At 41.7% G+C, this 24,939-nt stretch overlaps 1 protein-coding gene across 1 annotated transcript in view; it reads left to right on the forward strand.

Annotated features, from left to right (window-relative positions):
- Positions 1-24,939, forward strand: part of GLP2R (glucagon like peptide 2 receptor) — a 68,433-nt gene that overhangs the window by 815 nt on the left and 42,679 nt on the right. The window contains exons 2-4 of the mRNA XM_045824412.1: positions 5,043-5,130; positions 7,073-7,177; positions 11,513-11,631. Of these exons, the coding sequence (XP_045680368.1) occupies positions 5,043-5,130; positions 7,073-7,177; positions 11,513-11,631 (312 nt within the window). The remainder of the gene's footprint in view (positions 1-5,042; positions 5,131-7,072; positions 7,178-11,512; positions 11,632-24,939) is intronic.

Consider the following 24,939-nt stretch of genomic DNA (forward strand, 5'->3'; position numbering starts at 1 on the left):
ATTTATTTATATATAGTTATTTTAAAAAGTAACAAACAGAATCTTACTATATATCTTGCAATCTGCTTTTTTCCTAACAAAATTCACTAATAAAAAACACTGGCCAACATTGTTACTGCACACTTACCATGCATCAGGGCTGATGCCAGGCGCCTTCCTTATATGATTTCATGGCACGTTCCCAGCAGCCCTGTGGGGGGAGTCCTGTGAACCCCATTTTGCAGGAGAGAAAACTGAGTCTCGGGAGGTTGAACATTTTTCTATATCAGTAAATGTAGCTCCATGACCTGAGGTTTGTGAGCTGCAAGGGTGTACTCTGATGTGTGCAACCGTCCTCTTTCATTGGGCGCTCCGGTAGCTTGTCTTACTCTCATCCAAGGAGCTGGAACCTTAGCTCCTTCCCTTCCCAAGGTTCCATTTTTATCCTGGGCTGTGATGTGAAGGACCCCAGCTCCATTCACCTGAGTAAGGAAGGTGCCTCTCGGCCTGTTTTCTCGTTCCTTTGATCCATGGGCAGGGTTAGTCCCTGGTTGCAGCCTGGGAATTCTAATCCCTCCCACCCCCATGGATGAGGGCTGGGCTGCCAGGCCTCATGTGGTCACCTTATTAGGCTTTCTCTGGTGCTAGCCCAGGACCAAAAGGGCAGAAAGCCTTGACTAAATTTTCTGCATCAAATTCTCTCTGAGGCAGCCTTGAAGCCCTTGTAGCAGATTGTGGATGTGAGCCCAATTGATGGTTTCATGGAATTCTTGCAGGGTGGTAGCCTCCTCTTGGTTAGTGACCAGAACATTTTTGAGGGCTGGTGGTCCTGGCCTGCCTCCTACCCCAGGACTTAATTGGTCAGTGGAGGGTCTGTTGTCGGAAAGTTGACACAGAGCCCTCACCCTTGCTTCAGTTCTCTGTCTCATGTTAAAACAATATATTCACCTAGTTATCTAGTTTTGTTTGCCTTCTGTCCACAACTACGCATTGATGGCTGATTAGGGGCTCAGTACTGCTGCAGAACTTTATACTTGTCCTAAATCACTTTGCTTAAACCCCACAATGAGCCTCTGAGAAACTTATTATTACTGAACCCATTTCACAGATGGGGAGATTAAGATTCACAGGAGTTAAATAATCACCAGTGACCATGCAGCTCGGGAGCCATTACATCTCTGCAGGATATTTGAAGAACTGTGTTCCTCCTTAGCATTCCTTAGAAGCTGTTGACATATGAATATTTACATGTTAAGACAGCAGGCTCTGCAGTGCCTCTGGCCAGCTTAGACAGGGACAAAGTCACACCTTTACTCCTTCACTTTGGTACTTGCATAATCAATAATGTGCCTGTTAGCATGGCCCCGCCCCCCTCTGCCACTTGGTCTGTTTTCAGAAGCCCTTGGCTCTGTCTGTCCTGCAGTTTGTCGATATAATCCTGACAGCCCTCCTCCTGGTTCTCCAAATGTTTATATTATGAGGCTTTGTGTAGACTTTCATGGTGCATTTTGCTCGTAGATACTTTCCCTGCATGGATTATAAATGATTGTGGTGTGTTTTCTGGCAGGAAGTCTTCAAAAAATTCACTTAATGAGAATTCTCAGGAATAGGTTTGTTTCTACATTCAAGCAGGGAAATAAGGCTTTGGCCTCCTTCCTCCCTCCCTCCCCCCACACAACTCATTCAAGTTAATTAGCAGTTGTTTGAGAGTCGAAAATATAAAACTTTTTAAGTATATTCAAGAAATGAATTAGTGGTTCTTTCATACATTGCTGATGGGATTGTAAAGAGGTACATATTTATAAATAAAATTTTTTTTGGTAAGTATGCATAGTTTGGCAGTACATTATCAACTTCTTTAAAAATGCATACACTATGATGCAGCAATTCCAGTTTAGAGAATTTCTCTTAATAAAGATGTGCTTGAATGTTTATGAATATTTTCATTACAGCATCATTTATATTAGCAAATAGTTAAAACAACACTAGTCTCCAAAGCTAGAAAATTAAAAAAATAAATTATATCACATTTATCCCTAGAAAATTATATAGCTGTTAAAATGGTGTTTTAGAAGAATAGTTCTTGAAATGGAAATATATTCACAATATACCTTCTAGCGAAAAAGAGGCTACAGAACAATATGATTTCCTTTTTGGTTAAAATAAAAAAGAAAAGGAGGAAAAGAATGCTTGTGTGCAGAGATAATAATTTCTGATTTTTATCCTCTCCCTCTTTGCTTATCTGTAACTTTAATTTTATTTACAATGAAGTATAGTCCTTTCATTACAAATAATATTAGAAGATTTATTTGAAGAAGGTCAACAGAATGCTTTTTTCCCTGTTTTCCTGAATCCCTTCTCCATCAAGTTAGTCCTTGATGCTGTTACCTAAGCAAGAAGAGGATCAGAATCATGCTGGGCTTTTCCAGTTAGAAAACATCCACTTGTGGACCTCCTTTTTTTATAACTGTGTTTGGATCTGGCTGTGGCTGAACTTGTATTTGCCTCTTGTGTTTTTGGTGTCTTTAGGACAAATACCTTGGAAGATAGTCTGAGTTTTGCCTTCCTAAACTAACCAAAGTTAGTGTTGCTTATGGTCTGTATTTTTTTTCTTCTGTTTTTGAGCACACGGCCCTTAGTCCTGGCAAAGAGCAGGGTGTAGGGACATGCCAGTTCAGGGACAGCTCACATGTATGACACTGATTTTATTGTCTCTTCCTCAGCCAGATCCCAGGGAAGCTCCCAAGAATGCACATAGCGCTCTATCCAAGAAATGGTCTTCCTTTTGTGACTTGGCAGATTATGGAAATTTACAATCTGTTTATCAACTTCTCTGCTAAATTTATAAGTCTAATATAGAGTTAGTTAGGTTCCCATTAGGATGTAAAACAGCCTAATGTGTTAATAAACTCTCATTTTCTTTCTTGGGCCATAGCACAGAGACATATATTATTAATGGAGATTCAAAACTCATTGGAAACTGAAACCAAGGGATGAATGCCAATAATCTTATCATCATTATCACCATCATTATTATTTATTGGGTAATCCCATAGTCCCCAAATGGTGTGCTAAGATGCTCCAGGGCACTGCTGGGGATTCAGAGGGGTGCTCTCAGATATTTTAATTTTTCAAGGGAAACAGCCATCTGTGACAGCTGTGTGGATTACCAGCTGGAGACAGTTCATGACTTCAACATTATATCATGCTGGGCTACTTTTGGTGATATTGGGTTTTCTAAAGTTGCTGTGATGAAAAGAAAGTACTGCACAAAAACCAATGTGGAACAAAGGTGGTTGTGTCCAACCTGAATCTTCGGTTTGAGAAATTGTTCAGTACCCAGTAGGTGCCAAGTTGTTGGGATGTAAAATACTTATTAAGTTTTGGGGACTTACTTACTTAATTAGTGGGACTTGATATTTCTTTTGGCTGAGGGATGCTTTGCTCCAAATGTGCTAAAAATTGAGAGAGTTTTGGGCCCTCTAGTCTCATGATGACTATACCAGTCCTTCAAAAAGTTGGCTGTGTGGTTCTCTGGAAGAAATGCAAAGGAACTACTCACTGACCCCAATGTGAATGGTGTAGTCCTGGGGGGTGGGGCAAGATGGGCAGAAAGGGTGAATTGGACTGATTACTCAGGAAGTAAAAACTGGCTACCTGTCAAGCTGACAGATTTATTTTTTCCTTGTTGTTTTGTTTTGTTCAGTTTAAGGTAGTGTGTGTGTATATATGTATGCTTGAATACTTTTAGGTGGAGTATCTTCCAATTTACAACAGGCTCCCCTGGCTTCCTGTTGCTAAACCTGTCCTACTTCATTCTTTCAGGTTATCTACCTGGCATTCGATGGTGAGACATGACAAAGGCACAAAGCCAACTAATTAGTGGTTCATCTTAGCCCAGATCACATATTTAAACCCTCCCATGTCCATGCCCCCTTCCCTGGCCCCACCCCACAGCTATGCCTCTGTTTCTTTATCAGGAAAATGAGGGAGAATGAGAACAGTAATTCCAGCCCTTTTCTAGGGCCTTGTATTCAGAGATTCATCCCCTTCAATTCCTCCCTAATGCGAATCCTGGCACACAATAAGTGCTCAATAAAAATGAGTAAATTGAAGAAGAAAAATCACCCATCTTTTCTTTGTAATCCTCACCCAGGGATATATTTATTGATTTTAAAGAGAGAGGAAGTGGGGGGGGATACAGAGAAAGAGAGAGAGAGAGAAACATTTATGTGAGAGAGAAATATCCATTGGTTGCATTCCATATATGTCCTGAGCAGGGATCAAACTGCAAGCTCCAACCAAATGAGCCACCTGGTCAGTGCAAAAAAAAAAAATCCCTCTTAAAGCCAAAAGAAGTGGTACAGACATTCAATTAGAAGTTGTTAGATAACTCAATTACCTGGAAGACCCCAAAATTATATTATGTATATCTAAGGTTCCATGGAATGAAGTAGTTAATGTCAGGAAGAAAAAAATCTCAAAGCCTCAGTTCAATAGCCAAGCATCTGTCTGCCCAACGTCTTCGATTTGGGACCTCCAGGCACTTGGGCAGGAGGGTGCAGACACCTGGGCAGGGTGGTGCAGACACCTGGGTGGGAGGGTGGGGGTCCCTAGGTGGGAAGGTTTGGGCCCCTAAGTGGCAGGGTGCAGGCCCCTGCCATTCCTCTGGTCCTCCTCTCTCACACAATTAGGACTTCTTTGTTTGCTACTCCTCTCTTTGATATCCGCATGGTCTTAGAAGCATGCAACTATTCTTCTGGTAGGGTGTGAAACTTCAGGATGAGTATTTTGTATCCTCTTGAAATGTCCACCTCATTCGAAGACTTTGAAAAAAACCTTTCATCATTGTATTAAAACCAATAGGATTAGATTATGGAGTAAATGTAAAATTCATATGTATCTTTTAAATAGAACTTAAGATGCCAAAGAAATTCTATTTCTTGGTTTAGCCACTATGGGCCCTGTGGTTGAAATGTTTGAGAACCATGGTATGAGATGATAACAGGGCCACTCTGGTGCTTGCAGCTGACTAGGGCGTCACCATAGTCTTCTCTGCTCAGATTTCAGGATCTCTCCTTCAGGAGACAACTCGAAAGTGGGCTCAGTACAAAGAGAAGTGCCTGAGAGACTTACTCAAAAAACCTTCTGGTAAGCACAAGTATTAGTTATTTGTGGCTGTGTAATAAGTGGTCCCAAAGCTTACTGGCTTACATCATTAATAATAATCATTTGTGATCTCTCACGGTTTCTGTGGGTCAGGAATTCAGACCGCGCATGTTGGGGATGGCTTGTTTCCGCTCTACAATGTCTGAAGTTTAGTTGGAATACAAAGGTTGGGGGTTGAAAACATCCCAAGTTTTGTTCATGCCCATCTGCTGGCTGATGCAGGCTCTCAGGTGAGAGTTGAGCTGTGAATGTTGGTGGGGGAACTTCCACGCGGCCTCTTTGTCTGGCCCGGGCTTCCTCACTGCGTGGTGGCTGGATTCCAAGAGCAAGATGACCAGAAGCCAGGTTGCCTTTTATGACCTAGCCTTGGAAGTCACCTCTGCCATGTTCTGTTGGTTATATAGTTACAAAGTTCAGGTTCAAGGGCAGACACCCCACCTCTCATTACAAAAGAGCATGTGAGATTGGATGCATATACTTGTGGCCATCTTTGATAAAAAGCCATCTGTCACTGAGCATTTATTACCTAATCACATAATTTGAGCAACTGTGATAGATTGACCTGGGAATCTGTTGAGTGTGTGTGGGGTGAAGGGGGCAGCATCCTAGGTCCTATGACTAAAGCTGAGTCATAACATTTCCCTTTCCCAGGTCTACACTAAGTTCAGAGCATTCTAGCAAATATGTTAATAGTTTGGTCAGTCCATGGCTTCTCCTGCCCACATACTGACTCATTGGGTGTGTTCAGATTCTTCCATTTCTTTTTTTTTTTTAAGAAATAGAAGATTCCTTTTTTTTTTCTTTCAAAGAAAAAAAAGATAAGAAGCATTAGCTCCTTGCCTCTGGGCACTGGGGACTGTAGATAAAAGCTGGCCCCACCTTATTCTCCTGGTTGAGGAGACACCATAAACTTTCTGTCCCTTTTCCTGACCTAAAGGCAGTGCCCACCTTCAAGCCCACCCTTCCCCCTGTAACAACTCCTTCAGCCCAGCAGGCAGCAATCACCACCTCCCCTTCGGGGAACCCTGCTTTCTGATGCCCCAGTGTGGCAGGCCCTCTTCAGCTGGAGCCACGCCTGGAGCAGCTCAGGACCACTCACGAGAGGGTGCTGACACCTGGTAGCCAGGTCCGAGAGGTGCCAGAGCCAGCTGGCACCTGGCTGGTCTGCGTTTGTAGGGTCCCAATGCCCGTAACATGACACTTCACCCTGAGTTCTAGCCTAACGGGGAGCAGATGGTGGGGTATGATGCTGGGTTCCCAGGAGTAAGGGGCCTGTGAAACAGACAGTTGAGATCCACCCTGAAACCCTTTCATTTGATTCTGGGAGGCCTACAAGGCTGGGGCTTATGTTTGTAGCTTCTCCTCATCAAGCACTGCAGATGGCCCAAGTATTGTATAATGATCAATGGATCAGCAGCGTTCAGACGGAGAACTATGACCAGGTAGTGCTTGTGTCAGGTACACATGACAAAACCACCGGTCCTCTTGCACATTTCACAGTAAGGGTGTTCCAGGTGTAATTAGTGAAGGCTTGACAATTATTTAGTTCATATGGAACATGAGGTGCTGGCTGAACATCCAAGTGTCCTCCTGACCCTCAGTTTCTGTGAGAGCTCATTTCACGTAAAGTAAACCAAAACCAGCGTGACGTGCACATTGACATAATTGACTGGACGACTGCCAGAGGTCTCATCGTCTAGACAAAGCCACAGCACTTAGGGCTGCGTTAAGCATTCCTGTCCCCCGCATGTTGTTCCTTGTCCTTGACCTGCCCCCAGAGCTGGATGCCCATGCGGGTCCCTGTGCAGGTTACTACAGCTTCTGATGCCGGGAGGGCGGGCTCTGGGCTCCCGCCGCCTCTGTCTCCATCCATGGACCTCAGGCTCTGGTGGCGCTGTTCATTCAGCCCTTCTTCTCTCCACAGGCATATTTTGTAATGGAACCTTTGATCGGTATGTATGCTGGCCTCATTCTTCTCCGGGAAATGTCTCCGTTCCCTGCCCGTCATACTTACCTTGGTGGCATGAAGGTAATGTCTCATTTTACCGATTTCTGACAGTTTCCTCAAAGGCTGGTCCCTCTGGGGTGGGACTGCCAGGGAGCAGTTAGAGAAATGGGCCCCAATCAAGTGCTTTTCTCAAGCCTTCTTCTCTCACCAAAGATGTCCTTCTGAGCTGCCAAGAATACACCTTCCTTCTTCTCTCTGCTTCTCTTATCTTCCTGCAATTCTTCTCTGCCTGGATGTTCTGCTAATAAAACAGTCCTCTTTTCTTTGAAATGGTAGAGTCCAGGCCTGGTTTCCATGGCATTGGCTGTGGTGAGGGTAAGAATTAGCACCGTGGTGCAGAGGAGAAAGAGGTGGGGGCGAGAGATGGGGATGCTCGCATTCAAGCAGCTTCGGCTTGTCAGGTAAAGAGGAAGGATGTCAAAACCACCCTTGCCATAGTGCTGGAAAGAGGTGCTATTGAACAGATGTTTTTAAGCCCATGGGGTGTGGATGGAGAGTTGAACCACTCAGCCCACCCTGATCCTGCGGAAAGGAAGTGACTGTTATTTAGGGCTTTGGGATGATTCCCCATCCCCACCTGCCCCAGCAACTCAGCCTCTTGGTTGTTTCACTGGAGGGAGAGAGAAACAGTTACTGCTTAGAACTCCTTTGCCTTTGACCAAAGACCCTGGACAAATGTAAGAGCAGGTAAAATCTTGAGAACTATTCTCAAGAAACATCAGCAGGTACAAAGTTCCAGACAAAACAACGTGAGAATGGGTGTCCGAGATGTTGAGGTGGTGATGTTTTATATTTAACTTCAGTCCAAGGAATGATCACAACAGTTGTAATTTGGTTTCAGTTTTTTGAGGCCTCCAGTGCAAAGGGAGAATTTTGAAGGAAGACACACTTCTGGGTGGGAGTGCCAGTGAAACTGCCCTCTGGTGGGTCCACTGGAATCAGCCCAGGAGCTGTGAGGAGCGAGGTTCATGGGAAGGTGGGAGGGAAGATACAAGGGAGCTTGCTGGGCAAGAGGGCACAGCTCCGTGGGCAGTGAAGAGCATGAGACACAGAGTCAGGAGCCCTGGGGTTAGACCCCATCCCTCTGTTCTACACTCAGGCTTTTGGCAAATTGCTAGAGCCCTTGGGGCTGTAATAGCCGACTTCCAACGTCATCTTGATGAATAAATGAGAAGGCACACACTGAGTCAGCCACACAGTAGGTGCTTCCTAGATGGGGACTGAGGCTGAGACTGAGTTCAAGCCCCTTACACCTCTCTGGGTCTTTAAGGCCCCAAATGAGCGTGGACCCCTCAAGGGCACAGGGAGCAGACCACCGCCACCACCCAGCTCCACCATCTGCTTATTTTTTTCCCAGGCGCTGAACACAGAGGTCCATTGCACTTTAAGAGAAAAAGTGATCAGAAAGTCAAACTTACAAATAAGTGGAATTAAGGCTAAAAAAATGAGTTGTGGGTTTTTAGTATGTACTAAGGGGACTGTGATTCACAGAAGGTGGGAAATTGCTTTTCTACTCGACCTTTTGTGCACAAAATCTTTAGAGTCCAAATGGGTTCCTTCAGTGAAAGGAAAATGTGGAGCCAGGGGAGGGGTTTAGAGAAGAAGGGATGCAGAAGCATTCTTGTGAGATAAGATTAGAGGAAGGAGCATCCTGATATGAGAAGAGAGCTTGTGTAAGGGCAGATACAGGCTGTGATAGTGGATACAGCTATAATGGTGGATACAGCTGTAACAGTGGATACAGGCTGTGATGGTGGATACAGGCTGTGATGGTGGGTATAGCTGTAACAGTGGATACAGGCTGTGATGGTGGATACAGGCTGTGATGGTGGGTATAGCTGTAACAGTGGATACAGGCTGTGATGGTGGATACAGGCTGTGATGGTGGATACAGCTGTAACAGTGGATACAGGTTGTGATGGTGGATACAGGCTGTGATGGTGGATACAGGCTGTGATGGTGGATACAGCTGTGATGGTGGATACAGCTGTAATGGTGGATACAGGCTGTAATGGTGGATATAGGCTGTGATGGCTTATATGACTAAGGATTGAGGTTGGGCCTGACTGGGCAGGAAATTGTGTGCTGCACTAAGGGTTCTGAACTTCCCTCTGTGAAGGAAGATTATGTGGAGCCACTGAAGGTGTTAAGGCATGACAAGGACATAAGATTTGTGGTGTGGGGCGATGATGTTGGTTGCCTGTGGCCGTTGGACTGAGGCATGAAGGGGGAGGCCAGTCTGAAAGCTACTTCAGTGGCCCAGAAAAAGAGATGGTGAGGGATTGGCTTCAAGCAGAGGCAAAAGGAGAGAAGAGGGAAGAGTTTTAAAAAATACTGGAGGTAGAACAGTCAAGACTTGCCATCCGATGAAGTGGGAATTGAGGGACAGAGAGGAGTGGAAGGTGGAGGAGAGAAAACCATTCTCACATTCCACCTGCCCCCTAACATCCGTCATGTGGCTGGAAGCCAAGTCCTCTGCCCCTCTTCTCGCCCGCCTCCCCTGTCATCTTCACTCTCAGGTGTTGCTCCCCTATCTCCTCGACGGTCCCTGCCTCAGGTCTGGCCCCCTTCCAACCACCTGCACAAAGTTCTCTGAAACGCACATCTGACCATGTTGGCCCATCACCAACACCCCTGAATGGTGCTCGAGACCTTCCATCACATGGCCCTGCTGACCTCTCTAGCATTTTCCCCCATCTCCACTCCAGCCAAATAAACACCTCCAGGCTCCTACACCTGCCCAGCCATTGCCACCCTGCACCTTGCCCATACATTTCTGTCTATAAATCCAACTTTAATCCACAGCTTGAAATTTCCATTCTTCTAGAAAACTTTTTGGATTACTCCCCACAGTGACTCCCTGCCTTTCCGAGGCCTCTTATATACCCAAGTGATCTTCCACCTTAGCATTTACAATGCTCAGTGACATTTTTATTTGCATGTCTCCTCCTCCTGCTAGACTTGGGGCTGTGCCTCTTTCATGTCTGCATCCCCAGCGTAGAGCAGTTACGGCTGGCATGGAGGGTGCAGTGTCAGGTGATATGACTGTCATTCACCCATTCATTGGATATTTATTGAAGACTCATTGTGTGCCAGGCATTGTTTTAAGGGCTTAGGATATATTAGTGACCAAAAATAGAATAAAATTTCTCAAATATGGGGCTCACATTTGAGCAACAGCCAAATAATAATCAAGAAACATCATTAGTAAGTATGGAGTGTCTTTGAATGTGATGTATTTTAAACAAGATGGGAGGGAAAGATATGAGAAGTGGGAGTGAGCTTTGTGACAAAGGCATGTCTTGGTGACAACTTAAAAAGGAAGTAAGGGATTTAGCCAAAGGGGAAGAGTGTTCAGCAGGAAAGGAGTCAAGGAGTACAAATTCTGCACTCTGTGCAGCATGCCTGCTGTGTTCCACAAAGAGCAGGGAGGCCCATGTGGCTGGAGCGAAGGGGAGAGAAGCAACAGGTTAGTTTCCATCAGAGAGCACTGGGGCCAGACCTTCCAGGGCTTTGTGGGAGGCCATGAGGACTCTGACTTCTTTTCAGAGCCCTCAGATGATTCTGAGCGAGGCGTGACATGATGTGACTGACGTTTTTCTCAGTTTATCCTGACTGCCGGGTTCTCTGTAGCCCATGAGTATTGAAGGCACTCACAATAATCTGGGTAAGAAGTAATGGGGTCCCAGGTAGGGTAACAGCAGGAGGAGAACAGCAATAAGGGACAATCCCTCAAGGGAAGGGCTCCTGGAATAGATGTGACTGAGTCACACAGCAGCCGTGTTGGGCAGAGCACTTTGCCTGTCACTTGCACACACAAACACTTTCACTTAATCCTCCCCCAAACTGAGGAGGGACAGTGCCGTCCTTATCTGCAGCTCTGATGTAGGAGCCAGAAGGCACAGAGGGTGGAAGGGCCAGGCCCAGGCCACAAAGCTGGGAAGAGGCTGAGCAGGCCTCCTCCACTGCCATCTCTTCTTCATCAGAGTCAGGCAGGGACACGCCCTGGGACCTGGGACGAGTGCCCAGGGCCCTGGTGGGTGTATCCAGCTGGCCTGTGCCTTGGGGAGTTCACCTCTCTGAGTCCCTGGGGGCTGTTCTAATTCCAGAGACTTCGGTAAACACAGCAGGCCATTAGAGGATCATGGCTTCTTACAAAATGTTGAGGCTGTCCTGTTTTTCTTTCTGTCCCAAATAAACAGTAGGGATGTTAATGAGCCCCCTTCCCTCCCCCCACACCAAAGGGACGTAAAACTCCTTTCCCCTGGGATTTTCCATGGCTCTGTGGTGAGGACCGGGCCCTGGGGAGCCGGCTGCGTGTTCTGACCTTTCCCTCAGAGCTGTGTTTACTTTCAGAGGACTCAGGAAGGGCCTACCGACGCTGCTTGGCTCAGGGCACTTGGCAGACGCAGAACTCCACAGGTATTTGGCAGGATGACTCCGAATGCGCTGAGAACCACAGCTTCAAAGAAAATGTGAGTGTGCTGGGCTCAGTGAGAACAAGACCCAGGGCCGAGCCACTATTTACCCAGGCCCCTACCCTCCACCAGGACCCTCGCTGTCCACCAGGGCCCCCCCGCTGTCCACCAGGGCCCTCCGTGGCCCAGTGACTTTAGGACCCACACAGAGAGCTTTCCCACAGCTTCCCTGCCTCAGACTCACCCAGGGGAGACTCAATCACACCAAACAGCACCCCCTGTGGCAGCCACTGAATGGCTTCTACCTCAAAGGTGAAAGGTGACCCCCTAAGGGAATTCAGCTTCTCAGCCCTGTCCTAGCCTTTTCTTTGAGGTCCCTTCTGCCTGGAGCAGCTCTCCCCAGCTCTTTCGTGGCTTCTCCTCACCTTCAGGTTTCAGTTCAATGCCTCCTTCAAAGTGAAGTCTTCCATGGCCACCCCATCAAAAGTGGCATTCTTGATCACTTTCCACCACGCCCCTCCAATGCTTTGACAAACTCCTGTGTTTGCTTATTTGTTTTCTAGCCCTCATTAGAACGAGCACTCAATGGTAGCAGATGTGTGTGCCAAGCTCAGGGGTTTCAAGCTGAGGATCTCAGGCAACAGCCGAATTTCCTGCCCAGACTCTTTGGCTCCTAGCTGTTCATACCCAGACCCTTCACCTCTCTGTAACCCAGCTTCCCCATCCATAGCATTTATTGCATGTGGTTGCTGTGAGGATTTAATTAAATAGACACACAAGTGTTAATAGATATGCCATTCTTCGGAAAGAACCCAACCCCCAGTTGGCACACCTATGTAGCAGTGACTGCTTTGTGACCAGGACCCAGCAGAGCAGCTCAGCACAGGTTTGCTTCAGACTCCTATCCACCTGTTTTCTTCCCAGGATCCTACAGTGCCATCCCCACAGGCATGGCTATTCTCCCCAGAGATCTCCTGTGTGTACAGTCCCGCCCACCTTCCTTCAAAGTGAAGTGCAAAAGGCAGACTGGACAGAGGAAAAGGTGTTTGGGAATCGGGCAGATATCTAGGGCCGTATCTTGGTTTCTTCCAGACCGTCAGGCATGAAGTGCCTACTGTGTACTAGATTTTTGTACTAGCCACTGGAGCTTTGAGCCTCTGGTGATATAGGGACAAGGTGGAGACCTCTAGGGATGCCACCTTAGGGAGTTAGGACTTTGCACAGTTGGAAAGGGAGGGACATAACTCTGAATAGGCTTCAAAAGGATTGCTCTGGCCAGTCAGAGGGAAGGGCCAAGAATGGGCCAGGCTAGAGGCAGAGTAGGGAGGGCAGGCAGGAGCCACTCAGTCACTCAGCCCCGATAGGGAGAGACCACCAGCAAGATGGAGGGAAGTGGGAGTCTGGGTTTGCAGGTTTCTGAGGAGGGAAATAGTATGACCAGATTCTGGGGGGAGGGTGAAAAGGTAGAGTCAAGGGCAACAGAAAGCTCAGGTTGGCTTGGGTCCCTAAGGAGCTTTGAAATGCCCCTCACTGAGACTGGGGACACAGGAAGAGTCTTCCCCTTCACCTGTCCTGGGTTCTGGATATTTCACTATCACTACAGAATTCCTTGCCCTAACTCAAGACTGCAAACTGCACCCTGTCCCCTGCCCCAAGTAGGCTCACTTCTTTCAGAATTTAATTGGATTTTGACATTTGCTTTAGCTTTCCTAAGTCATTTTAATATTTTCCCATCAGATGTTAAAGATATTTCAATAAAGCTAGGGGATGTGGGGGGAGGTAAGGAGTTTAGGTCCAGGAACACTAACTGTGTGACTTTAAGCCATATAACTTCTTTCCAAGCATCCACGAAGTGGGGTCAATAATGCCAACTTTGCCCAGGCCGGTGGTGAGGCTTGAGGGAACAGTGGGTGCCACGTCCTGGCACCCCCTCAGCATTGCATAGTTATGATTATTGCATTTCATCTCCTCAGAATGTCTCCTCTGGTCCCTGACAAACTCAATTCTTTCCCTTTGTGGGCCTCTCTCTACTCCACTCTGAGGGCAATGGTCACAGTCCACTTGTCATCATGAGTTTTTGGTGTCTGAGGATGGCTTTTCTGATGTGGCTTCTTTAGGTTTATTTTTAAATATACAATATTTTATTTGACTTTCAAAAATAAAAAAAATAATTTTCTGTGAAGATACATATGAATATGTAAAAGTTTATGCCTTTGATTAAAATATTAATCAAAGGTCTTTTTAGACCTTTGATTAATTTCAATACACTTTTATATTTTAAGCTGCAATAGTACGTTTAAGATATCAGATGCTTTAAATATTTTAAGTATCTTAAATAGGACAGGCAAATCTTTAATTCTTAAATAATTCTAGTCCATTGAATGTATCAGGCTTATCTGGTGAGTCTTAAATTTTCTTAAATAAGTCAATTCTATTTTCAATTTAAACTTAAAGTCAAGTACTTACTGACATATTTCATAATGGAGCCACAATACTAATTCCAATATTCTAACATGCTATATTCTCTAAGTAGTAATACCAATTACATATAGATTGTCAAATACTTTTAAAAGCCTCTATATGAGGGACAAATAGAAGGATGAACACGGGATGAAGCCAAGTGAAGTGTTGATGGTAGCGTCTAGGTGGCGGGTATGCAGGTGTTTGTGAAATTCCTTTAACTTCACTGTATGTTTGGCCTTCCTGGTTGTGGCTCACTTCCATTAGAACCTCGTGGGAGTTGACATGCCCTTGGCTTTCCTAAATGTAATATCTTCCCATCAGGCATGAAGAGCCTTCCACAGGATCCTCTAAATCCACAGAGAATTCTTTCCAAACCTCTTTTTAACCTTATTACTTGATTTGAGAGAATTCTGTGTTTTTTACATAGTTTTACCATATGACAGGTCACACTTAAAGGAATTAAGATGATGCCTGTGGCTGACCTGGATTCAGCTTATTTCAGGCATTTGTTTGACTTTCATCAGGACACTAGACTCATGCTAATTGTATGGCTTGAATTAGACTAGTCGCAAGTATTTCTTATCTTCCCTCCTGCACTAAGCTGCTCGAGAACAATGACAAAATCATAGTTCTAGGTGAATACCCATCATCTCCTGGCCTAGTACTGGGATGGATGTACAAAAGCCTTTGCACACAGTGGGCACTTAGTACATACTGAGTAAGTGGTTTCACCAATTCTGAGTCAATGGGTCTGTAGTGGAGCCTTGGCATTAGTACTGGGACTGAGTTTCCCAGGTGATTCCAATATGCAGCTGAGGCTGGGACTGAGGCCTTAGGGAGGAACCTGCCAGCATGTGCGAGAGGCCTGCTGCTTCTTCTGGGTTTAGGTCTGCAGCGGCCCATGTCAATAGACAGGGACAAAAAAAACAAGATTTGAAAACTGCACTTTCCAAGACAGGAAGTAAAGATTTCTCTCTTTAGAAAAGTGAAGACAAGGGCATTGCCTCCTCCCCTCTGCAAATGGCCGTGTTTTGAAGAATTCAAATGTTTAAAAATAATAATAAAACCAACTTCTGGACATGTTTACCTGTGTTTGTAATAGAGGGTTGAACTTTTGCCCAAAAAGGGCTAGCATTAGTAAATCTTTGCCCTTCAGAGTTTTGGCAGACAAAATATGTTATGTTCTCCCAAATGACAATACACTGGGAGTTCTTAGCACACTAAATGGTGCCTTTTAAAGAGATCGTGTGTGTGCACATGCATAAGTATTAGCAAGTATGTTTGGATTCCTTGGTACAGTATTGTGCGTAGTAGTGTTTAAATAAATTATCTTGTCTTACTTCAAGCTGATTTCCTTTGCCCTTATACAAGTTCTTTCTATTCTCAAATACAGAATTTAATTACTATGTTATAATTTTAATACATTTAATTTTATTGATAAATTTTAATTTTCAATATAGCCTAAAATATATATAGATATATATCTATTTTTCCAATATTTTATTTTGAAATATCCAAACATAGAAAAGTTAAAAGAATAATACACTCTCATAGATCCTCTATATAAATCTGTTAACATTTTGCCACATTTCCTTTCTCTCTTTTTGAAATATTTAAAAATAATTTGCTGATATCATGAGATTTTGCCCCTAAATATTCATCAGGTACTTCCTAATTTTAAGAACATGATTACACATAACTACAATGCCATTGTTTCAACTAAATGAAATTAACAGTGATTCCATCATATTAACTAATGTTTCATCCATTTTCACATTTCCCCAGTTGTTCTCCCCCTGCCTCTGCCCAATTTTTTATAATAGCTTTTCTGCCCTGGACCAGGCTCTGATCTAGGTTCATATGTTGCATTTAGTTTTATATCACTTCAGTGTCTTTTAATGTAGAACAATGCTCCTACTCCCTCTCCCTCACCAATGACATTGGGTTTTTGAAGAGACCAGAAGAACTTTGCTATAGAAAGGCACATAAACTAGATGTGTTTGACTGTTTCTGTGGGTACCATTCAATGCACTTTTCCGTCTTCTTTATTTCCTGTAAGCTAGAAGTTAGATGGGATTCAAATGAATCCTTGCAGGTGCTGTGTGTAACATCTCGCCAGGAGTCCAAAATGTCAGGGGTCACACTATAATGATGTTACATTTGATCACTTGGTTGTTAAAAAAATTATATATATATAAATTTTTTAATATATATATATCCACTTTAAAATGGAACCTGTGCTGCCATGCCAGAGAACTGCTTTGCGGGTCTTGTGCCTCAAATGTCTGGAATGATAAAATAGGGCAAAACAACCTTTGAACTGGGCCTAAAGCAACATGGTGCCCTAAAGAACCATTTGCAAAGATAACAAGAAAGCAGTTATTGTGGCTACTGGATTGATGACTCCTCGAGTGAAAAGTTTTTTAAATGTTAAAAATTAGCATCACTATGTTATATTATCTGCACCAATAGAAATGTCTTCCTTCTTTTTTGACATTAAATAACTTTTTATTTTTCAATTACAGTTGACATACAATATTATATTAGTTTCAGGTGTACACCCCGGTGCTTAGACATTATATAATTTACTAAGTCATCATCCTGATAAATTTCATACCCATCTGACATCACATATGCTTATTAGAATATTATTGACTATATTCCCTGTGCTGTACTTTACATCCTTGTAACTATTTTGTAACTACTGATTTGTATTTTTAGTGTAGTTTATTATTATGCTTATAGCTGTCCCAATTTTTTTTACCCTTTATCCCCCTTCTGCCCTACATGCCCCCCACCCTCCAGTATCCCCCCTCCCCTTAGTTCATGTCACTGGGTTGTACATGTCTTTGACTTCTCTATTTCCTTACCCCACCTGTCTATTTTATGCCTACCAATTATGCTTCTTATTCCCTGTACCTTTCCCCCTCCCATTCTTTCCCTCTCTCTCCCCACTGATAACCCTCCATGTGATCTCTCTTTCTGTGATTCTGTTCCTATTCTAGTTGTTTGTTTAGGTTTATTTTTTGTTTTTTATGTTCAGTTGTTGATAGGTGTGAGTTTGTTGTCATTTTACTGTTCATAGTTTTTTATCTTTTTCAATTTCTTAGATAAGTCCCTTTAACATTTCATAGAATAAGGGCTTGGTGATGAAGAACTCCTTTAACTTGACCTTATCTGGGAAGCACTTTACCTGCCCTTCCATACTAAATGATAGCTTTGCTGGATAGAGTAATCTTAGATGTAGGTTCTTGCTTTTCATGACTTCGAATACTTCTTTCCAGCCTCTTCTTGCCTGCAAAGTTTCTCTTGAGAAATCAACTGATAGTCTTATGGGACCTCCTTTGTAGGTAACTGTCTCCTTCCCTCTTGTTGCTTCTAAGATTCTCTCCTTATCTTTAATCTTGGCTAATGTAATTATAATGTGCCTTGGTGTGTTCTTCCTTGGATCCAACTTCTTTGGGAATCTCTGAGCTTCCTGGACTTCTTGGAACTCTATTTCCTTCACCAGATTGGGGAAGTTTTTCTTCATTGTTTGTTCAAATAAGTTTTCAGTTTCTTACTCTTTCTCTTCTCCTTCTGGCACCCCTATGATTTGGATGTTGGAGCATTTAAAGTTGTCCCAGAGGTTCCTAAGCCTCTCCTCATTTTTTTGAATTCTTGTTTCTTCATTCTTTTCTGATTGAATGTTTCTTCCTTCTGGTCCAAACTATTGATTTGAGTCCCAGTTTCCTTCCTGTCACTGTTGATTCCCTGTACATTTTCCTTTATTTCACTTTGCATAGCCTTCATTTCTTCCTTCATTTTGCAACCAAATTCAATCATTTCTGTGAGCATCCTGATTTCCAGTGTTCTGAACTCTGCATAGGTTGTCTATCTTCTTGTCACTTAGTTCTTTTTCTGGAGCTTTGATCTGTTCTTTCGTTTGGGCCATATTTCTTTGTCTTGGAGCACATGTTATGTTGTAAAAGGCAGAGCCTTGGGGATTTGCTGGGGTAGGGCAACCCACGTCACTGCATAGTTGTAGGGGTGAGGTCAGAGAGGGAACAATACTGCTTAGTCTGCTCTCATCCCACTTTCAGTCACTTCTCTCCCTTCTCATGAGTAGATTGTGCCCTTTCAGGTGCTGATTCCCAGGTGGATTGGTTTCTGTATGTTCTAGGATCTAGTAGGCCTCTCCAAGGATCTCTCTTGTGAGACTGAGAGTTTCTTTCACCACCACAACCCCCACAGAACTTTATACCCAGAAGTTTTGAGTCTTTAGTTTCCTGGTCAGCCAGCCCCTGCCTCACCAGCATGGTCCGCTGTTTTGCTGCGGGTCCTCTCCAGCAGGGTGCCCATCTCTGCCCCTCCTACTGGTCTAGATGAATATTTCTTTAACTCCTTGGTTGTTGGAGTTCCATGTAGTTTGATTTTTCTGGCAGTTCTGGTTGTTTATTATTTTTAAATTGGTTGTTATCCTTCTTTTGGTTGTGCGAGGAATCAAAGTGTTTCTACCTACACCTCTATCTTGGCAGGAACTTTCTTTTTTTATCATTTTTTATTGTTATTCTACTACAGCTGTCCCAATTTTTATCCCTTTGCCCTCTTCTGTCCATCCCACCCCCTGCTCCCACAGTCAATCCTCACACTATTGTCCCTGTCTGTGGGTCATTCATACATGTTCTTTGATTAATCCCTTCCTCTTCTTTCCACTATTATCACTCTTCCCCCTCCCTTCTGGTCACTGTCAATCTGTTCTACATTTACATATCTTTGGTTCTATTTGTTTGTTTATTTTGTTCATTAGATCCCTCATACAGGTGAGATCATATGGTATTTGTCTTTCACTGACTGGCTTATTTCACTTAGCTTAATATTCTCCAGTCCAATTCATACTGTCACAAAAGTTAGGAGTTCTTTCTTTCTACTGTGTAGTATTCCATTGTGTACATATACCTCTGATTTTTTTTTATCCACTTATTTACTGATGGGTGCTTAGGCTGTTTCCAGCACTTGGTTATTGTATATAGCACTGTTACGAACATGAGGTGCATAAGTTCTTTTGAGTTGGTGATTCAGGATTCCTAGGATATATTCCCAGTAGTGTAATCATTAGGTCAAAAGGCAGTTTCATTTTTAGTTTTTTTGTGGAAATTCCATACTGTTTTCCATAGTGGCTGCACCAGTCTGCATTCCCATCAATAGCACACTAGGGTTCCCTTTTCTCCACATCCTCACCAACACTTGTTTATTGATTTATTAATGATAGCCATTCTGACAGATGTGAGATGATATCTCATTGTAGTTTTGATCTGCATCTCTCTGATGGCTAGTGACATTGAGCATCTTTTTATATATCTATGGGCTATCTGTATGTCTATCTTAGAGAAGTGTATATTCAGGTCCTTTGCCCATTTTTAATTGGATTGTTTGTCTTCCTGGTTTTTAGTCAGGTGAGTTCTTTATATATTTTGGAGATCAAGCCCTTGTTTGATGTATCATTGGCAAATATGTTCTCCCATACAGTCAGTTCTGTTTTATTTTGATGATGGTTTCTTTAGCTGTGCAGAAGCTTTTTAATTTGATGTAGTCCCATTTGTTTATTTTTTCCCTTTATTTCCCTTGCCCTAGGTGATATATCAGCAAATATATTGTAATGTGGGATATTTGAAATTTTCCTGCCTATGTTTTCCTCTACAATTTTTATGGTGTCATGACTTATATTTAAATCTTTTATCCATTTTGAATTTATTCTGGTATATGGTGTGAGTTGGCAGTCTAGTTTCACTATGTTTTTGTACATACCAGTCCAGTCATCCCAAAACCATTTATTGAAGAGACTATTTTTGTTCCATTGTATGCTCCTGTCCCCTTTGTCAAGTATTAATTGACCAGAGACATGGGTTTATTTCTGGGGTCCCTATTTTGTTCCATTGATCTATGTGTCTGTTCTTATGCCAGTATCAGGCTGTTTTGATTACAGAGGCCTTGTAGTATAGTTTGATATCAGGTATTGTGATTCCTCCTACTTTTTTCTTCTTTCTTGATATTGCTGAGGCTATTTGGGGTCTTTTTTATTTCCATATAAGTGTTTGAAATATTTGTTCTAGGTCTCTATAATATGTTGTTGTATTTTAATAGGAATTGTGTTGATCTATAGAATGCTTTGGGTAGTATGGACATTTTAATGATGTTAATTCTTCTAATCCATGAACATGGTGTATGCTTTTTTAAAAAATATATTGTATTGATTATACTATTACAGTTGTCACATTTTCCCCCTTCACTATCCTCCACCCTGCCCACCCCTTCCCACCCACATTCCCCCCCTTTAGTTCATGTCCATGTGTCATAAGTTCTTTAGCTTCTACATTTCCCACACTATTCTTGCCCTCCCTCTGTCTATTTTCTACCTATTGTCTATGCTACTTATTCTCTATACCTTTTCCCCCTCTCTCCCCCTCCCACTCCCCTCTTGATAACCCTCCATGTGATCTCCATTTCTGTGATTCTGTTCCTGTTCTATTTGTTTGCTTAGTTTGCTTTTGTTTTAGGTGTGGTGTGGTTGTTACTGTGAGTTTGATGTCTTTTTTTGCTGTTCATATTTTTTATCTTCTTTTTCTTAGAAAAGTCCCTTTAACATTTCATATAATAAGGGCTTGGTGATGATGAACTCCTTTAACTTGGCCTTATCTGAGAAGCAGGTGTGTGCTTTCATTTATTTGTGTCTTCCTTAATTTCTTTCTTCAATGTTCTATAGTTTTCCATGTACAGGTATTTTAACTCCTTCATTAAATTTATTCCTAGGTACTTTTTCTTGTTGCTATAGTAAATGGAATATTTTTCCCCCTAGTTTCTCTTTCTGATATTTCATTGTTGATGTACAAAAATGCCATTGTCTTCCTTTCTTTCATTTAATTGTTCCCCTTCCCTTCCTTATAAATACCCACTGCCTTTGTCTCCTAATCAGAACACTATTTAGGCCTCTGTCTTAAATCAGTGCATCCAGAAGAAATATTATTTTGAACACAAATAGATGTTTATTACCTCTCACTTTGAAATGTCTTTTTTCTTTTTAGCTTAACATATCGAATGTAGCAATAGCCAGATCTCTCAAAAGTCAAGACTTGTTTCTCCTTTTGTGTTTAGTCAGTAACTGGTGGGGTGATACTTTGTACCATGTGTCTACCTTGTTCACTAACAAATCTTCATCAGTGTTCTAATCTGCATGGGTGATGCTTGCTTGAATTGATTCAAGCTCAATCATTCCTTCCAGATTTACTAGGTGGTAATCTTCAGAAAAGAAGTCCTCCTTTTCCCCCTCCTTTTTAGAACATCACTGTGGACTTACAGATTGTTTTGTTCACTTATGCTTATTCTTTTTGATGAAATATTTCCTAGGTTTAGTAAAATCCCTTTCTTCAAACTGGTTCTCATGTCCTTTTGTTACACTCCTATTAGTTCTTGAGCACTTCCTTATTTTCTGGCACAAGGAGATGGTCCAAGCTCATCTTGTGTTTTCCCTGTTCCTTGCACAAGTCAGCTGTTACTTCTAAGAGTCCTGGATTGTTGAAGTGGAAGATGGTATTTGAAACAAGATCGCAGTGTTCGCTGTGGTCATTGCCATGACTTCTAGTTCTAGGACCTTCAGTGTACAGACTTAGAAAAAAGCACTTTTAAAAATTAAGACTTCATATTGATAATTCTGATTCAATTTTAACAGTTAGCACTTTTTTATCTTCTTTTACTTTGTATTCTATATCTTTTTTCTTTCAGTGAAAATTTTCTTCCAAATAACATTACCATAATTATGTATTTATCTGTTCTTAAAGTACATATAAAATAGTTTCAACCTTAATATTAAAATTGCCACTAAAAAGATAAACCTACTTGGTAAAGTTTCAGATTTCTTTGAAACTCTTTATGTCCTTAGACTACATTCTTTATGTGGTCATGTTATTAATTGGATACGCAGTTTTGTTTATTTGTTTCTATTTGTACTAAGAGTTTGCCTTTTCATTATCCTGTCTTTAAAATTTTTAAATAAATAAAATATTGGCAAGGGTTGAAAGGTGAAACTATATAAAAAAGTGTACTGAGAGAAATCTTACTTTAACCATTGTCTCTAACTGTGTTTCTACCTACTCTCTATAGATAACCACTTTTATTATTTTCTAGTTTATCTTTTCTCTCTCTTTTCTTTTTCTTTACCATTTATCAAATTGTAATGTATACCTTACATTTCTTTTTGAAAAACTAAGCAAATATATAAAAATGTTCTTTCCCCATTTTCTTACACAAAAGACAAGATACCAGGTACTCTATTCTGCATCTTTCTTTTTTCACTTACAATATGTCCTGGAAATTATTCTATATCAGTTTCTAGAAACAGTTCTCTCTTCCTTTTTTTCTTTTACATCTGCATTGTACTCCACTCTCTATATTTTGTTTGTTTATTCAGCCACTGTCCTATGGTCATTTGGGTTATTTCCAATTTTTTATTACTCATGATGCCACCTTGAATAATCTTATATGTGTGTGTTGGTTCATATTTGTGGTGGTGTATTTTTTGGAAGATTCTTAGAAATGGAATTGCTGTATTAAAGTTAGATGTTCATATTATTTGTCAGATATTGTGAAATCTGCCCCCCACCATAGAGGTTGTACTCTTTTGCCCTCCTTTCAGCAGTGTTTGAGAATGCCAATTTGCCTGGTGGATGCATATTACATGCTGATTATGAAGCATTTTATAAAGATATCTAAGTGACTTCAGATTCACCTACTGGTAGTGAGAGCAAACTGGAGATGATCTGGGTGTTCTGAGACCTCTGTGAAAGTGGCCAGGTTTGGGGAGAGCCCTGAAAGTAGAGGACAGTTTAAGAAGCTTTTCTAACGGAGTGCAATTAAACCAACTGTCCCAGCTGGTGCTCATCCATATCCTCTTGCCCAAACCAATTCTATACATATCTTTCTCGCTTCTGATTGCTAGTACATATTTTTTCTTCTGGTTTTCTGGTTCTTGGAGCCCACTCTGTCATCTGAAAGGCAGGCCAGACATGCTGGGGAACTCATGCCCCCACCCTGGAGTAGCCTTCAGAAGGAAAACTGGCCTGCAGACACTTTCACTTTGGCCCAGGGAGACTGAGTCTGAACTTCTGACCTCTAGAACTGTGAGACAATAAATCATGTTGTTTTAGCCACCAAATTTGTAGTGATTTGTTATGGCAGCCACAGAAAATAAACATTAAAGGGCACCTTTAAAAAGTTGCAGCTGACATCATGCTAATTGGTGAAAGAATAAATGCTTTCTCCTAAAATCTCTAACAAGCTAATAAGTTCACTCTTTCCACTTCCATTGAACATTGTACTGAAGGTCTTAGATAAAGCCATAATGCAAGAAAAGGAAATAAAAAATGCAGAGTTTGGGGAAAAAACAAGTAAAAATGTTATTCACAGACAATATGATCATCTATGGGAAAATCCCACCACTGATGCTAATAGACAAGCTCAGCAATGTTGTGGGCTACTGATCGATGTATAAAAACAGTTGTATTTTTGTATAATAACAATGAGCAATTAAAAACTAAAACTGAGAAAACAATATTACTTATAGCAGAATTAAAAATACAAAACACATATGGATACATTTGACAAAAGATGAGCAACCCCCATATACTGAAAACTACAAAGCTTTGTGGAAAGAAATTTTTAAGAATCTAAATAAATGGAAGGATACACTATGGTCACAGACTCTAAATTGATCCATAGTTTTGATGTAATCCCAATCAAAATCTCAGCACATGTTTTTAAAGGAACTGACAAGCTGATTCTAAAATTTCTATGGAAATGCAAAATACCTAGAATAGCTGAAACAAACTTGAGAAAGAACAAAGGTGGAGGACTAACATTAACTGATTTCAAGACTTATTGTACTATAAAACTATAGTATTTAAGCCAGCACAATATTGACCTAAAGATAAATATAAGAATAATGAACTATAATATAGAGTCTAGAAACAGGCCCTCACATATAAATGATGATTGGTTTTTAACAGAAGTGCCAAAGCAATTCAATGGTAAAGAATAATCTTAGCAACAAATGGTGCCAGAACAACTGGATATAAAAAACAACTTCTATCTTTGCCTCACACCATGAATACAAATTAACTAGAAATAGACCACAAACCTAAATGTAGGAGCCCAATCTATTAAACTTCTAGGAAAAAAGCATGAAGTATAAAAAAAAAGTCGATTAATTGGACTTAATCAAAATAAAAAGAACTTTTGCTCTTCTATAGACACAGATAAAAAATAAAAAAGCAAGTCACAGAATGAGGGAAAATACTTGCAAAACACATATCTGACAAGAGGTTTACATCTAGACTATATAAAGAACATTCACAATGAAAAATTAAGACAAACATTTCAGTTTAAAAGATGGCCGAATATTTGAACAGATACTTCACCAAATAAGATATACAGATGGCAAATAAACACATGACATGATTCTCAACATCATCAGTCATTAGAGGAGTGCAAATTAAAACCACAGTAAAATACTACTACACACCCATTAGAATGGCTAAAATCTAAAAGACTGATTATATGAAGTGGTAATAGAATCGAGAGCAGCTGAAACTCTCATACATTGCTGGTGGGGATGTAAATTGCTACAACTTATTTAGAAAACAGCTTGGCAGTTTCTTAAGAAGTTAAAACAAACACATACTACTCTGCTATTCTACATCTAGATATTTATCTGAGAGGAATGAAAATCTATGTTCATGTTAAAACTTGTGCAGAAGTTTTCATAGCAACTTTATTTGTAAAAGACAAACTCGGAAAGCTATCCAAGTGTCCATCAATAGGTGGGTGAAGAAATTGTGGTACATTCACAATGTAATACTACTCAGCAATAAA

The sequence above is a fragment of the Phyllostomus hastatus genome, unplaced genomic scaffold, assembly GCF_019186645.2.
Source record: "Phyllostomus hastatus isolate PE091 unplaced genomic scaffold, TTU_PhHast_1.1 phas_scaffold_55, whole genome shotgun sequence".
Taxonomy (NCBI): domain Eukaryota; kingdom Metazoa; phylum Chordata; class Mammalia; order Chiroptera; family Phyllostomidae; genus Phyllostomus; species Phyllostomus hastatus.